The sequence below is a fragment of the Rhizomucor pusillus genome, assembly GCF_041956525.1.
Source record: "Rhizomucor pusillus strain CBS 183.67 unplaced genomic scaffold VTP01scaffold_1, whole genome shotgun sequence".
Taxonomy (NCBI): domain Eukaryota; kingdom Fungi; phylum Mucoromycota; class Mucoromycetes; order Mucorales; family Lichtheimiaceae; genus Rhizomucor; species Rhizomucor pusillus.
In genome coordinates, this window is record NW_027192143.1 from 1550524 (window position 1) to 1566233 (window position 15710).

The 15710-nt window shown below is 45.1% G+C and overlaps 6 protein-coding genes across 6 annotated transcripts; 5 read left to right on the plus strand and 1 right to left on the minus strand.

Annotated features, from left to right (window-relative positions):
- Positions 1 to 841: 841 nt before the first annotated feature.
- On the plus strand, positions 842 to 2673 carry VTP01DRAFT_676 (uncharacterized protein; the record flags this gene model as incomplete). The annotated part of the gene is made up of 4 exons (XM_069385696.1): positions 842 to 892; positions 954 to 1157; positions 1214 to 2227; positions 2305 to 2673. 4 exons carry the CDS (start codon positions 842 to 844, stop codon positions 2671 to 2673), a joined length of 1638 nt encoding a protein of 545 aa, XP_069245096.1.
- A 584-nt stretch (positions 2674 to 3257) lies between these two features.
- VTP01DRAFT_677 (uncharacterized protein) lies at positions 3258 to 4136 on the plus strand (the record flags this gene model as incomplete). The annotated part of the gene is made up of 1 exon (XM_069385707.1): positions 3258 to 4136. The coding sequence occupies one exon, from the start codon at positions 3258 to 3260 to the stop codon at positions 4134 to 4136; it is 879 nt and encodes a 292-aa protein (XP_069245097.1).
- A 1557-nt stretch (positions 4137 to 5693) lies between these two features.
- On the plus strand, positions 5694 to 7543 carry VTP01DRAFT_678 (uncharacterized protein; the record flags this gene model as incomplete). Its single annotated transcript, XM_069385718.1, has 5 exons — positions 5694 to 6629; positions 6693 to 6754; positions 6833 to 7065; positions 7138 to 7204; positions 7279 to 7543. 5 exons carry the CDS (start codon positions 5694 to 5696, stop codon positions 7541 to 7543), a joined length of 1563 nt encoding a protein of 520 aa, XP_069245098.1.
- Positions 7544 to 8006: 463 nt separating this feature from the next.
- VTP01DRAFT_679 (uncharacterized protein) lies at positions 8007 to 9177 on the plus strand (the record flags this gene model as incomplete). Its single annotated transcript, XM_069385729.1, has 3 exons — positions 8007 to 8073; positions 8152 to 8333; positions 8395 to 9177. The coding sequence occupies 3 exons, from the start codon at positions 8007 to 8009 to the stop codon at positions 9175 to 9177; spliced, it is 1032 nt and encodes a 343-aa protein (XP_069245099.1).
- A 258-nt stretch (positions 9178 to 9435) lies between these two features.
- VTP01DRAFT_680 (uncharacterized protein) lies at positions 9436 to 11960 on the plus strand (the record flags this gene model as incomplete). Its single annotated transcript, XM_069385741.1, has 6 exons — positions 9436 to 9490; positions 9550 to 9651; positions 9781 to 9875; positions 9949 to 11436; positions 11494 to 11786; positions 11852 to 11960. 6 exons carry the CDS (start codon positions 9436 to 9438, stop codon positions 11958 to 11960), a joined length of 2142 nt encoding a protein of 713 aa, XP_069245100.1.
- Positions 11961 to 12053: 93 nt separating this feature from the next.
- On the minus strand, positions 12054 to 13284 carry VTP01DRAFT_681 (uncharacterized protein; the record flags this gene model as incomplete). The annotated part of the gene is made up of 5 exons (XM_069385752.1): positions 12054 to 12623; positions 12694 to 12737; positions 12819 to 12942; positions 13011 to 13102; positions 13164 to 13284. The coding sequence occupies 5 exons, from the start codon at positions 13282 to 13284 to the stop codon at positions 12054 to 12056; spliced, it is 951 nt and encodes a 316-aa protein (XP_069245101.1).
- Positions 13285 to 15710: the final 2426 nt, after the last annotated feature.

A 15710-nucleotide genomic window follows, 5' to 3' on the forward strand; every position in this document is an offset into this window, starting at 1 on the left:
TTATCAGAAAAAGGTTTGATTGGCCGAGTAGTGGTTGGATTTTGGTTGATCATCACGCTACTTGTCGATTATCAGTAGTGAAAACCTGCAAGGCTGATGCAGACTGAAACCACTCCACATGCTTAATTGTGGTGAGTTTAGACGTAGTATGTAGCGCACACATCACCAGGTTCTCGTAAACAGCAACACAATCGCTTCTTTGGTAGTCGCTAGTCACAATAAACAAGACAACATGATCGGCCTTCATGAAGAACTAGCAGCAAACAACCACGCTTCATATAGGTCTCTTTTTAGCTCGGTTTACATGTAGTTTTTGCAATACGCTGTGTTTCCTGTTAAAATTCATTTATCTCTGATTTTTGTTGAAAGAGAAGACGACTTAGTACATGATGTCTGTTTGCGTATGCACCAAGTTCCAATCCTTTAATCATAATATCTATGACCTTCAAAGGTAATATGCGACGTACACTTAGTATTTGTTGCTTACAATACATGCTGCGTACAGTATCAAGTGAATAGACGCAGTCATCCATGAGGTCGGTTACACTCGATATTAATATTTCCCGATGTCGTTCGATGGGAAACTCGTTGGTGCCTTGTTGGTTGGAACTTTTAATCGTCTTAAGGCATCGGTTTGTCAGCTTATTCAGTAAGTACTATATGAAGTTTTGCTTTAATAGTGTAAAGCTTACGGATTAAAATTGGTAATATGTGCTGCAAAAATGAAAGATGTTTTACTTTCCATATTAGGCCTTGGTGGCAAACCTATAAAATATGTCCAAACGATTCTCCTTTTTTTCCTGGCCATTTTTGTTTTCTTCACGGTTTCGTTCTTTTATCGATGGCAACTTTGGAAAAACAAAAATGCAATCGACGAACGCGAACTCGCCAAGTAATTAAATTTGTTTGCTACGAGGAATTTATCTGCAGGTTGGCCTAACATTTTTCAATAGTCTTGCTTGCCTCCCCGTTCTAGGAGCAGCGAACAACATACGTGTCAACAGTCAGATACGGCCGCGGTACCCGACGACACTCTCCTGGAATTGCTCATGCTGGAGCCAATGGAGTACGATCAGATTACGCAATCGAACTCTGAATCTTTAACGTCACCTGTTGTGCCTGACATGGTTAATGAAGGTCACTTGTTGCCGAAAGAGGTTAGGATACACAAATTTTACAATGACGTTATGGATCGTTGACCACATCCATCCAGCATTTAATTACGGTAGAAAAGCTTGGGAATAAATGCCTATCCGCATTGGATGGTTTGCTACAGAGAATAGTGCGGGATGCATCGCCATCTACAATGCAAGCAAGTTCCAACGTTGCATGGTTGACGACGACATTTTCATCGTTGGTGTACAATGCGGAAAGACTAGCGTGTGTAACCACAGCAGAATATGTGCACGTCCATTCGAAGCAACAACAGCAGCAGCGGCGGCCAGAGTTGCACGATGTGCTGAACGCTGTCGGAAACTTGTTTGGATCTCCTGAGTTTTGGCTTATTGTTAACAACAAAGATGCATTGCTGTCGCGCACATTGTATGACATTGTTAGTATCATCGGAGCGATTGGTGGAAGTCACAAGATAGAAGACCATGCCGCAATCGAGTCGCAACACGTGCATTCGGAAGTAACCGACGCCGTAGCTCTATATAAGCAAAGCGCATTTACACAGGTGACAAATGCTCCACAAATTTACCGTCTCAGTCAACTCTTCGACAACCTGGAACGCATGTCAGCCAATAACCGCGAACTTAAAGATAGCGCACCACCAGCCTACAACGAAATCGTCGATGACACACAGTTGTTAGATACGGTTGACGAAAAACTTCCTGGTTACGAGGGAAGCGGCTCTGCAAATAACGACAAGGCAGAGCGTGAATTGCATATGATAGTATCAGCAGTTGACCGGTTTTCAAACATTACTCCTCAGCTGAATAACGAAAGAGTTTGCTTGACTGAACGGCAAAAGAAGGAGTTTGCGCTTGCAGCGGCCGCAGAGGATGTGCCAAGGAGAAAACGCAATGATCAGCGTGCATTGATCCTGCCTTTTAAATATACCTCGGTGTATCAACTTTTCGCTCAGATAGTTAGATCAGCAACGAGACGATTCGATAACCGCAGAATGCCCCTCAACGTTAAGCTGCAGCAGCGGAAGCTAGACTCTGCCACAGGCGGCGGACTCCTGGAAACAGTGGACCGCGGGCGGCGGGCAACTGAGCAGGTAAGCCATATAAAGCAAACCTTTCGACCGTTTTTTCCTCATTTTCTCACACTCCTTTTCTTCTTGCTATGTTTCAGGACTGGTCCTTTGGAGAGAAACAGCGCAAGAACATCGAGGTCAACAATATAACCGATTTGCTGGCCAAATCCCTCCATCGACCCGAGTTCAGCAAACAACGCTACGCACTTTCCGTTAACAAGGAACGAGACATGTTCATCACCGGCCTTCTGCGTAAAGTCGACCGCCTAGAGGGCAGACGACTCATCGACCAAGACGCCGAGAAGCCTACAACGCGATCCAGCACCGCTTTTCTCGCTGACGAACAGGACGAAGAAGAGTTAGATCTCTTGTTAAGTCACATCTGCCGAGCAAAACGATCACAATATGACAACCAACGAGCGTGCTTCAGCAATCCTTCTCGCTTTACAGACCCCGTTTCTGCCTAATGTATCGACATGAACATCTTTGCATCGATAACCCTGCCCCCTTTACTCCGTACAGTATTGTCTTTACCATCGTTAGTATTCTTCACAAAAGCATCCTGCCTCCCTCATACGCTATACCATATCTCCGCATTGTTTATTTGTTGTGCATACATTCTTTCCTCACAACCCTGTATATAGAAAAGCTTGTGGTTCAGCGTGCTGCCCTCTTTTCTTTATCTCTTTTGAAATATATGTATTCTGAATATGTCCCGTTTGATTTGGTCAAACACTGGTGCTACCCAGTGCACTTACCGGAGAGTAAAATAGAACGATCTTCAGCCCCATAGATATTACTTGCAGATGATGTCTAACCGACCGACAGAGCTATTGTATGTGATCGGCCGGCAACTACTCGTTTTCCCTCCTCAATCAAAACCACGTTGCTTGCGATGTACAGTATTTCTAAGAAGTAATGTCGCAGGCGTAGAAAATTAATGTCGCTCTTTATCGCAAGGAAATCTTGGCGCTTCTGGGTATGTATCACTGTAGGTGTCTCTATATTCCTGCAGAGGTTTCATTTTTTTCACTGCTTTACAATTTCAAACATGAGTGCACAACTTTTATACGAGGATGGACAAGGAAATGTTGTCGATGAGAATGGTAGACCTGAGCCCATGGACTACATCGTTGGCCAGAAACAATATGTTCTTGAAACGATTAGTTCTCATAGTATTTGCAAAAAATTGCCTGCAGAGCAATCTCCTCAAGCTAACGCGATGCAAGTAGCTAAGCCAAGAGATGAAGATTCTCGTATGAGGGAAGTGACGGAAAAACGTGTATATACTCGCTACACCCCTCAGGATAAGGCTAGGTTTTTCAAACGGAAGATTGAGAGGTATATGAGTACGTCGGCTGCAGCGAAACAGTTGGATATACACGTTCGCACAGCACAGAGATGGGTTAAACGGTATGATGAACGTCCCAATAGCATCTTTGAGAGCGGTGAAAAGAAAGTTCGTAGACATCTGACTTCGGAACACAAAAAGACTATCATCGACTTCACTGATGCTGTTGTCGTCGAAGTGACTGAGCATTTAATGAAGCATTTCAAGGATCTTAAAGTTTCCCATAGCACTGTTTATAACTTTATGAGAACAGAATGCAACCTTTCATTGAAAAAAGCAGAGTTCCAATCTATGGATGGATATAGTCCAGAAAAGATTAAGGAACGATATGATTGGGTTCGCGATTGGGAACAAACAGATATGAACTTCTTGACGAACTGCGTGTTTCTTGATGAGTCTGCGTTTCATATAAATATGAAACGCACAAGAATTTGGTCCAAGAAAGGTGTTCCTGCTGTTGTTATTCTGCCGACCACGACAGCAAAGACCACGACTATATTGGGCGCTATCTCTGCTTCAGGCTTAATCAAAGTTAGCTTGGGAATACCAAAGCCGAATAGGGAGAGAAAGGCTGACTAAGAATCTGAACTTCTGAGCACTGGTACTGTAACGGGCCACTATATTAGCTTTTTGAAGGACACTTTGGATGAAATGGACAAATATCCACAAAGGCCGCTATGTCGGTATGGATAATACACCCATACACACGTCTAAAGATATAGCCGAGTATATTGCGTTTCGAGGATATCGCTGTGCTTATCTCCCATCATATTCTCCTGAGTTCAACCCAATAGAACAATTCTGGTTTGTGGCAAAGAGTAAAGTTAAGCGCCATCGGTTTTACGGCAAGAGACCTTATCGAACAGAATCCGTGACGCATGTAACAGCGTGAAGCCGAGTGATTTCCATGGTTTCGTTTCACATCCGCACAATTGCTGGAATAATTGCAGTAATAAAGAGAACATGTAACGTTGAATGGCTCCACTCATATCCAATAATATGCAATCAGGTAAGTACATCATTGCATTTTATTTAAGTTACCATCCCACTGAAAATGAACCACGAGCCCCAAATTGAGCTAGCCGAGTGAATATGAGCTGGATTTCTTTATTTCTTTCTTCTATACAACTGGGTTCCGCCATGGGCTGGAGGATTGTATGCCGTAGATGTGGGTTCATATTGTTCGTTAAGCTAGACAACAATAAACGGCTTTTCTATATATGAAAACTTGCCGCAGTTTCGATAAACTGAACACGCTGTTACATGGAAGAGAAAGAAAGTTATACTTGATGCGTACAGCAGGTTAGCAACAACTGGTTATATGTCATGGTGACAATGTTGAAGGGCTATAAAGAATCCTATTTACGCCAAGAAAAACGGAATTATCGCTTACCTAGTATCTACACCTTTTCCTAAAAGTAATATCGCATGTCATGTTCATTTGCTTGTCCCAAATTCAGAAAGATTGACCCACATTCATGGAAGTGACCCAATGAAGTTTGTCCTTCCCAAATTTTGTTTGCCTGACCCAATCATCCTTCCAGGACGGTAAAAAAGGGTCTCGCTGTATTCTTTGCTTGTGATTTTTTATTCCCGTTTTTCATTTCCAAATTTTTCAACGGATAGCTCTGGGCGGATGGCTCTGGACGGATAGTCCTGGATGATGACTGTATCTGGGTGTTTCCCCATTGAAGACACAACGATTAGCATGTGAGACAAAAACTGAATGAAAGGCTTCAGCAATTGTATAGGCAAAATTTTGGCCCAAATTCAGATCGGTGACCCTACAAATTCACTCGCTATGGCCCAATCGTCCTTTCAACACCAACATTGTCTTTGGCCATGTTGACGAAGATTCCATCATGAATTACCAAAAGTTGCTGTCACGTGTCTATCGAAACATGACACGATGCTCATTATGATGACAAGAATTGTTTGCGAGTAAATAAAAGATTGATATGTGCCAGATGGTCCAGTAAGTACAAGGTTCACTATAGAACTTTGGATCCATCTCTTTGCCAATTTTGGCTGCATCCGCATCCAAAATCATTTGTGACTTGAAAAAGCGCGACCAGTTTTGACCGTTTGGGATTCCACAGCTTTGCTCTTGCTGGCCATAGAATACTTGATCGTCTGATGTTTGGGCACCAACGAAGTAACACATCTCTCTTTGCGCCAGCATCGGGGACGCAACAGCAGAGCGGTGGTACTGGTTTGTTCGGGTCCACTGGTACTTCTTCAGGATTTGGAAGTTCCACGTTTGGCCAGCAACAATCGGGCTTCGGCGGTACAGCTACGAGCCAACCACAGCAGACAACAGGATTTGGTGGATTCGGCGCAAGCACCAGTCAACCTCAACAGACGAGTACTTTTTCTGGTTTCGGCACTAGTACAAGTCAACCTCAGCAGAGCACGTTTGGCGGCTTTGGTGCTTCCAGTACGAGTCAGCCTCAACAAAGCGCGACGACGTTTGGCACTGTAAGCTCAGGACAAACCACATCGAGCATATTCAGCACGCCCTCCAGTCAACCGCAGCAGACGTCTGGACTTGGAGGCTTTGGAACTACTAGCAATCAAGCACAGCAATCGTCCACCTTCGGTGGATTCGGAACAACCAACACGAGTCAGCCGCAACAGACATCAACGTTTGGTGGATTTGGCACTGGTAGCAACCAGACTTCTTCTTCGTCCCTTGGGTTTGGAGGGTTTGGTGCAAAGTATCAACCAGCAACATCCTCTGCAACGACCAGTACTCTTGGTTCAGGCGGATTATTTGGCAATCAAGGCACAAAACCAACGACATCAACATTTGGCTCATTAACTGGACCTTCTACTCAGCAACCACAACAGCAACAGCAAAAAGATTCACTTTTAAGTCTTCACACAGCATTTCCAGATACCAGCGTGCCATATTTTATTGTTAGACCTGACAAGCTGACGCGCACCATAATTGGAGCTGGCTTGCGCAACAAAGAAGCGGATGATATATCCAAGTACTACACGGAGCAGCCGGTTTTCCTCGGCAAACGGAGACAGAAGCTGCCAGAATTTTTGACAGCGGCTACTGCACCGGTAAATGCTGCAGACTTAACTCTACCGTATCCTGTTATCACTGACTGGATTGCTTCTATATAGTCCACAGCGAAGAGTACTCCTCAGAAGCGTACAATCGAAACGGGAACACAGCTTGAAGGAGGGTACGTATGGGGAGCAGGAAGAGAAAAAACGTAAAAGGATCGTTCTATGGCGGTGATAGTAACTTGCAATAACGACAGACCACGGTTCAAGACACACGTGACCAACCGAGGTATCTTCGGTGCATCCGCCGCCGCTGGCGGTTTTGGAGACAATAGGAACATCAGCAACAGTAAGAGTAGCAACGACGACAAGGCAAAATCAGATGAGAATGAAGATATGGATGCACCTCCCGTGGCTTCTATTTGGGACATTGGCGTGAACCCACGGAAATACTCGTCTGATCTGGACTTGTCCTTAATGTCTGCATCAGGTAGCTACTTCTTCATATTCATGCTTTTGCCGCGACGCAATACTCATACAGCGACAAATCAAATTTTTGCAGATGTATGGACGGCATCAGTCACTCGTTCACGGACAGTTGGAAAGCTACTGCCCACTCCTAGCGTCACGTAAGCTTTCAAATGTTGATTCGGCACTCTGTTTGATACTGATGCTGGCAATCCATCGATTTAAACTTGTTTAGTCCTAATCCTTCTGAGAAGCTTATACCTGAAACCGGACAGACTATCGTCAAGGTCTTTGGTTTTCCGATCGAGATGAAGGCAAAGGTCATTGAATATTTTACGCAGCTTGGAAAAGTTGTGGAAAGATATCAGTCCAAGAGCAACTGGATCACTGTGCGATATGCTGGAGCAGAGAGCACAAAGAAAGCATTAGAGATGCATGGAAAAGCAATCGCAGATGATTGCATGGTTGCTGTTATCGTGGTTAAAAGCATGGTGGAATAATAATGATGGCCGGATATTTTAAACTATTGGAAACCAGATTAAAAAGTTTTGCATTCTTCAGCAAGCACAGCAGGTCCATATATTCATAGGCATATTGGAGAGACATGTGGCAATTGCGTACTGCTGCTCGACCGGATTTTTGGTTACGGATTGCAGGCACGTCAACGGCTGCCCCGTGCGCAAAGTGGAATTGTTCATATCTCTTCGCAAAGACTAATAGGAGAAATAAGTTCTGCAGAAAATTTCGGAGCTGACATCGCCGCCCGTTTGCCATGGCCAGATATCCAATGAAGGGCGTCCTTCGCCGTGATGCACCTCGATACAGCCAGGGCGGCTCTTCTGATTGGCTTGACTCAATTGGGGGATCGCCTTGAATCGAATCCAGAGCGATGTATAAAAAGATGCTCCGAAAGCCTTGATCTCTTGTTTTCCCTTCTTTAAACCTCGTCACTACATAGCAACCATGCCTGTCCAGCGGGTAGCAGCAGTTCCTCAGCAGCAACAACATACTGCATCTCAACTGTATAAATGTATGTATATTCCCCAACGCCTATCCAACTTCAGCTAAACGGTCCAGCTGACCTTGTTATCGTCCACCTGTTTGACAGATCACTTTGCTGCTGGAGCAACTGCCTTGTCGCTCTCGTACTCTTGCATGCACCCTCTCGATACCATAAAAACACGCATCCAAGCGGATGCTGCCCATTCATGGCGTAAGATTTTCACCCGGGAGACTGCTCGAAGTTTGGGTAAAGGCTTTTTCGTCTCTGCTCTCGGTGCTGCTGGACAGGTTTGTAAAAAATAGCCTTTGTTCTTTCCAAAGCAAACATACTCATCGGTAAAATCTACAGGGCGGTGCTCGATTCAGCACATACGAGTTTTGCAAGAGCAAGTTGATCCCATCCAACAAATCCTCTCAACCTTGGCTCGGCACGATCCCTGCAACTGCTCTCTCAGCTGTCCTCGGTGATCTTGCATCCAGCGTCATTAAAGTTCCTAGAGAAGTTGTCACAGCCAAGCTGCAAACGGATCATTACTCTGTCAACGGCCGGCCGGCGACCGCATCTCAAGTAGTGCGCCATACTTTGATGGAAGAGGGACCCCGCGGCTTGTTCAAGGGATTTTTCGCTATAGCTGCCCGCGACTCCCCTTTCATGGTCATTCTCCTGGTTTCATATGAAAATTTCAAAGCGTTTCACAGAAGATCAGTACGCAAAGATCTGATTGAGCGGATGCAGCATCAGCGGCCGCAGATGGTAGCAAATGCGGCGTTTGAAGAGCTGGAAGCAGATATACCAACCATGCGAAGTATAATGTATGGCGGCATCAGTGGGTTCTTGGCAGGTTACTTTACCACCCCAATGGATGTTTTGCGCACCCGGATGATCACTGAAAAGCGCCAGCTCGGCCAGGCACCATCGTCATCTTCAACATCTGTGACGCAGGTTGCGAAAGGAATGCTGGAACGAGCTATGTACGGAGCACCGAAATTGAGCACAGGCCAAAAGACTCTGCGAGTATACCACGAATTCTTTGCTGGTGCCATGCCACGAAGCATGTGGTGGTTCGGTATCTGCGGTATCTTTTTCCCTACGTACGAAACTCTGAAATCGGTCATGATTTCTACCGAGTGAGGTGTAGCTTTACACTTGTCCGCATCTCACATTGCCCTCGACCTTCCCTTACTATACATCCTCTTTTTCCGCTCTTGTAAATTTCTCATCATTTCCATTGCATCTATACATAATACACAAAAGTTTGATTTTGTTCTCTCTTGTATTTCTGAACAGTTTACAATTTGGAAAGCAAAGCGGAGTTCGATGCGATAAGTTCAGCCGGTCTCGACTGCATGTTTCTCACCTTTTCCTGAAAACCAATAATAAGAACTCACTATGTCGTTACGAAGGTTGTGTTTGGGCAAGAGCCCAACAAGGGTTAATGAAGACGGTAAGGCTGTCAATGGATTTGGCATTGACGAATAGGGCATTGATGATTCGAGGCAACAGAATCAGCGCTAGATTTCCTCGACCACACCGACGAGGGCTACGTTGAGCAACGTTTCGAGCCACCAGAGTTTATGACTAGCTGGAGCGAGGAACAGAAAGCAGGTAACGTCTAAACGGCTCTAAGATTTGTCTACTCTTAGTCGTATCTACCGGCTAGAGTCGTTACTGTCAAATATATTAGGAGATGCAACATCTAACGATCACTTCTCTTTTTTTCTGTCTCGCATTTAGAATTCGCGTATCAATTATTGTTAACGATTCCTACATCAAGAGCACTCAAAGTTGTCGACAGCCTTATGCCTTTGCTACACCGTGACGTTATTTCTGTAAGATGCCAAAGAAACGTGCTTTTTCCCTATTTTCTATCGTGACAACTAAAATTTGCGCCCTTCCATGTAGCTCCTGCCTTATGAATTAGCACTGCATATACTAAGCTTCGTCGACTCTCTGACGCTTACAAGAGTCGCCCGGGTTTCCCGACAATGGCGCACAGTCAGTGAAGATCAGGCTCTTTGGCGACAATTATTCCTTGATCAAGGCTGGCACTTTGATCGGAAAGCAATGGATGATTACCTGAATAATGTACCCGCGCCAACACGGAGGTCCATGCTTGATCGTTCAAACCCTGATTATGATGACTTGACAGATGATGTATCCGCTCGACCTCGATTCACACCTGTACCCTTATCCCGTTCCACCATCAACGCACACGATTCATCTGAACTTTTGGAGAACATGTCACCTACTGGAAGATTACGACCGTTCAAAAGAACTAGCGATCTTTTGCTTCGCTTGCGACAGAGACGAACATTGCATCATCACACTCTACGAGGCCAAGGACTAGAGCCGTCCACATCCAACTTGGTTTCTGGTCCAGCACCTTCTCTTTCTGCATCCTATATCTCGCAAAATTATGATGCGAATGATGGCGACTCTGACAACACTGCCGAGACTGAATCCTACACGGTCGTTGAAGCATCGTCGTCGTCATCGTCGTCCAGCACACAAAACAATGTCACGCGAAGAATTGCTGCTTTGCAGCCTATACCATTCCCGCTTCCTCTATCTCTCGCCGCCCCAACTTCACATTCCCGCTCACAACCGATTTACTCCCATAGAACACAGCTTTCACCATCCTCATCGTCATCACGAGCACTTGAAAAATCCAACATTCGCAGCAGCGTTTCTTCTAACTCTCGTCTCCTTCCATACGTTACACATTCCGAGTTGACAGCTACCCGGCTTAGAAACAGACCAACCCCACGCCGTCACGTAAAATACGACGAAACTTCACTTTTTCATTACAACGAATCCACGGATACCCGATTTATAAACTGGAGACGTCTTTACCGCAACAGATCCATTATTGAAAGACGTTGGCGTGAGGGAAAATGTAAAATGAAGACATTTCCACCGAACAACAACGCTTTAATGGACATGCATTTGGAGGGAATATACTGCATACAATTTGACGACAACAAGATAATCAGTGGTAGTCGTGACCACACCATCAAAGTGTGGGACATGCGGACGGGCGAATGCAGACGAACGCTACTTGGTCACTCCGCAAGTGTTCTATGTCTGCAATATGACGATCGATACATTATCAGTGGCAGCAGCGATGCGACCATGATACAGTGGGATGTTGCCACGGGAGAGATTATGCGCACGTTCTTTGGCCACGATAAGAGCGTCTTGAATCTGCGATTTCGCGGTAACCGTATTGTCAGCTGCTCTAGAGACTGCACCTTGAGGATTTGGGATCTGGAGAGCGGGACGACGATCCGAATTCTCCGTGGACACCGCGCAGCAGTCAACGCGGTGCAGTTCGCGCATGACCGGCTAGTGTCCGCATCGGGCGATAGAACAATTAAACTGTGGGACATGGTATGTATATTCGCTTGTCTGTTCTCCTCGTGGTACACTGATTTGATCCTTCATTAGGAAACTGGAGTGTGTCTTCGCACATTCGATTCTCACAGTCGTGGTATCGCGTGCGTAGAGTTTGACGGCAAATGGGTTGTAAGCGGATCGAGCGACCAAACTATTAAAGTGTGGAACGCAGAAACCGGTGAATGCCTGCACACGCTGGTTGGTCACACTGATCTTGTGCGCACCTTGCAGCTTGACGCCGAAGCAGACAGGATCATCAGTGGTAGCTATGACGGCAGCCTGAAAATATGGAGTCTAAGTCAGGGGCAACTTGTGCGGACTCTGGGTCAGGCCATCGAGGGTCGGTAAGTTGATAGATTCCATAAAGTATGCAACATTTAAGGTTTTGGCGATTTACGATTTTATCTAGTGTTTTGAATCTGCAATTCGATTATGCACGCATTGTCTGCTGTACAAGTTTGGCAAAAATTGTAAAATACGATTTCGCATACGGCTTAGATACGCAGTTCTTGCAATGAGACAGCCGAAATGAATCAAGATATCCCTGTGTATATTTTATCTCTAGTAATATATAATATGCATATGTTTATAGCCGCCGCAAAACAAGTTGTTTATGCGTGATCAATGAAGATAGTATACACAAAGCCGCCCACGAGACCTCCAATGAGGGGAGCAAACATGGGAACAAACGAATAGTAATCACGGATCGTAAAGACGCCTGGACCCCAGCCTGCAATGGCCGTAAACAGACGAGGACCAATGTCACGAGCAGGATTGAGGGAAAAGCCAGATGTGTAGCCGAGTGCCATAGAAATAACCATGAGACCGGAAGCGATCATGAAACCTTGGATGGTATGGAAGGGCATGTTGTTGGGATGACCAGTGACCATGATGAGTAGCAACAGAATAGCTGTGCCAATGATCTCTGAGGCGACGGCTGCTCCTGTGCCCACATACAACGGCGAATACGTGGCAAAGATGCCTGCAGTTCCTTTATCGCCCAAGATTTGCCGAACCCCTCCGTCAAACTCGTTCAAAGCCGGATAAATCATGCTGTACAAGAGCGCTGCGCCTGCAAATGCGCCCAAGAACTGTGCCGCAATGTATATCGGTACTTTGCGTGTGGGGAAACCGGAAAATGCCCAAAATGTTACAGTGACAGCAGGGTTGATGTGTGCGCCCTGATAGAATGGACAGCAGAATTAGAAAATTTCTGCACCAATTCATGCGACCGTAAGGAGAGAAGCATACCGAAATGTGACCAGATACGCTGATGGCAAACAAGACCGCGAGACCTTGACACAACGTGCGTGTGTGTCACATTAGTTATCTGTCATACTTGTATATTTGAACAGGTACACAAGATATACACATACCTGTTCCGATCGATGACATAAGCCATGACTTGTTACCGATATTGAGAGTCTGCTCTGCAGACACACCGCAAATAAGCAGTATCAGGATAAGTGTTCCGATAAACTCGGCCAAAAACTCTCGGTGCTACCGTCGGTCGGTATTGGTTTAGCATTTTACATAATTCAAGATAGCTCGGCTGCCACGATACATACTGTTGATCGGAACCTGCGAAATGCAGCAACATACTTGTTGGAGGCAGTGTACAATACAGGTCCCCGTGGAGGTACCATAGTTTCATCATAATCTACTGATAGTCAATATTCGTTCCCGTATGTCGGTCCCGATCGTCGCGATAAAATCCTCACCTACAATCTGTGCACGGCACTCTGCAGGCATAAGCGGTTCTCGTTCTTCATCCAGTGTGGAGGAGGAAGCCGATGCGGATTTTCGGTTGACCATGCCGCTCCAAGTGAATCCTTTACCCATAAAATAATGCAAAGAAAGTCAGAGAGTTCTGGGATAAGAAAAAGAGAAGAAAAGAACAAGTCTATAAAAAAGAGGATAAAAAAGGGGGTTTGTCTTGACAATGCGGGTCTACTTTTTCCACCTGGCCCCTTCCCCCAACCCCCGCACAGAGCAGGACCCAATCCCGTTCCCCACTATCTGCCCTTGGATGTTTGACGGAATAAATTTGCTGCAAAGGATCTCTCCTTCTCCTAAGCATTACTCTATAGATATTGGTTTGCAGCTTTTCTCCTTTGATGTAGCATTGAGATAAGCATTTCGCAGTGAAGTGTTCTCACGTCTTCCAATCGATAATAGCAAGCTAGTCAATTTCTGGCAAGTCCCGATGATCATCCAGATGAAACGCGATGGGGGCGGAACCAGAGTGTGTGCTCGCTCCGTCGTCCTCCTCCTCCTCGTCTGGCCAACCTGTCTTTTTCATGTCATACGTTCGGAGATATCATTCGGTTGTCACGCAAGGGCAGTTTCCGTCCATTCACTAGAACTAAAGTAAAAAACTGACGTTTCTGGCAGCTTGCAAACCCGAAACAGGGTACCAGGTCTCATGCAGCGTCTATCGTCAAATTTGGGTTTTCCGAAATTCCACTGCGTAGTACTTGACGGTGACCAAAGCATTTGCTTTTGCTTTTTCCCGAACAAGAAGATTGGATCCTTTATCGGGTGAGCGGGGATGAGCAATAAAACCGAAAGAATTAGGTTTGCACACAAGACTGGAACTCAGAATCGCTTCGATGCTGTTACAACAATACTGTAATTGGCGGGTGAGATCATGAAACATGATGAAGGGCGCAGTGAGAGGACAAGGGGCTGCAGCACCACTTAAGTGTATCATCGCGATGAAACTGACCATGACTTAAGGATCTTTGCACGGTGCCAAAAAGGTACAGTAACTGTGTTTCGCGTTTGAGAATGGATACCTTCACTGCGTCAGTGTATCTGTGGAAATTTATTCACCAAATAAGGCTAATTTACGCCCGTTTGCTTTTCGTTTTGTTTGAATGCGGACATGTTGGCATGATCAACGTTGACGCGGATATGAAAACATTGTCGAGCCAAGACGAATCTTGCTGCTGACTATCTTCGTTGCCTTCGCGTATCAGGTGCAAAACAATCATGCCAATTCCCTGATTGCCAGTCCAGTAGGATAACTGAGAAGGCATCGTCCGTGGTAGATTGAACTTTGTTGCTAGTTGTGCATTTTAGATATCGTTCTCTCACAATAGCACTGTTACTCTGCCGGAGGCTCAATTCGTATAGATCTGCCCAAAGCAGCACTTAAAATAGGAATCGATAAAAGTAAAATGATTTATCATAATGTATGTAACCAGTTGTTTTAAACTGGTGGTCATTTCCAGACATGAGGAACTCCATCGTACACGCACATAATGAAATGAAATAACAGATCAATGGATTATTGAATAGCATCATCGATTGCGAACATCATAGGAGTTCTGAAATATGAGCTTCACGTCTGCATAGATGTTCATGTTTGTTTGGATATTTGTTTTCGGCGTAGACCTTTTCCCTCAGTCTCCAGATATACATAAGCCGCGTAACAGAAGCATAGTAGTCCAGAGCATCGCAGGCAACAGTATCGACGGATTCTTTTTAATTTGTTTGTATTTGAGCCTTTGCATCGTTTGCAGGCATTCGAGAGCTTGGAAGCGGTGACTTCCGTTGCTTCGAGTGTTGGGTTGGCATTTTCTCTGAACAATTGTAATGATAGCAGTATACACATCTGACCCGCTTGTCTGCAGAAAACCGTCAATCGAGATTTACAGTTGTCTCAGTGCTTGCTATAATTGATAAAGCCTCGTCTTAATAAGGAGATTTGTTCGTCGTTTCAGGCCGTTCAATATTATGTGTATCTTCCTGATGTGAAGGAAAGCTCGAGGGAAGATAGTCTCTCTACGTAACAAACGGTTTTTTGAACCCAGGGAGAGATGCATCAAGTATATACGGATTCCTTGAAAGCTGAAGAAATGGAACCTCGCATCAAAACCATATTTCAGATATGAAATCCAAATGCAAAGGAATGAGATTGGGATGGTAGTGCCGTCGCATTAAATTTGACGTTGCTCAGAAGGGAAAACCTACTGGAAAGTTTCGTGGCGATTGAGGAAAATAGCAGCAATATGTTATTTATAAATCGATTTCAATAAGCAGACTGCTCAGTGAAAAATGTATAGTCATGACAAGAGTCTGGACCTCAACGAATTACAATGTGAAGGAGCTGCTGGATGAACTTTGACAGATGTCCAAGAAAACGTAAACTACAGTCACATGATTGACGTACGCGTCCGTAAACTTGTCGAGGTTGATGTTTGATTGCGATAGCCACCATACTATCATAGCTCTCACAGTCGACACAGAAACGGCTTTGAAAA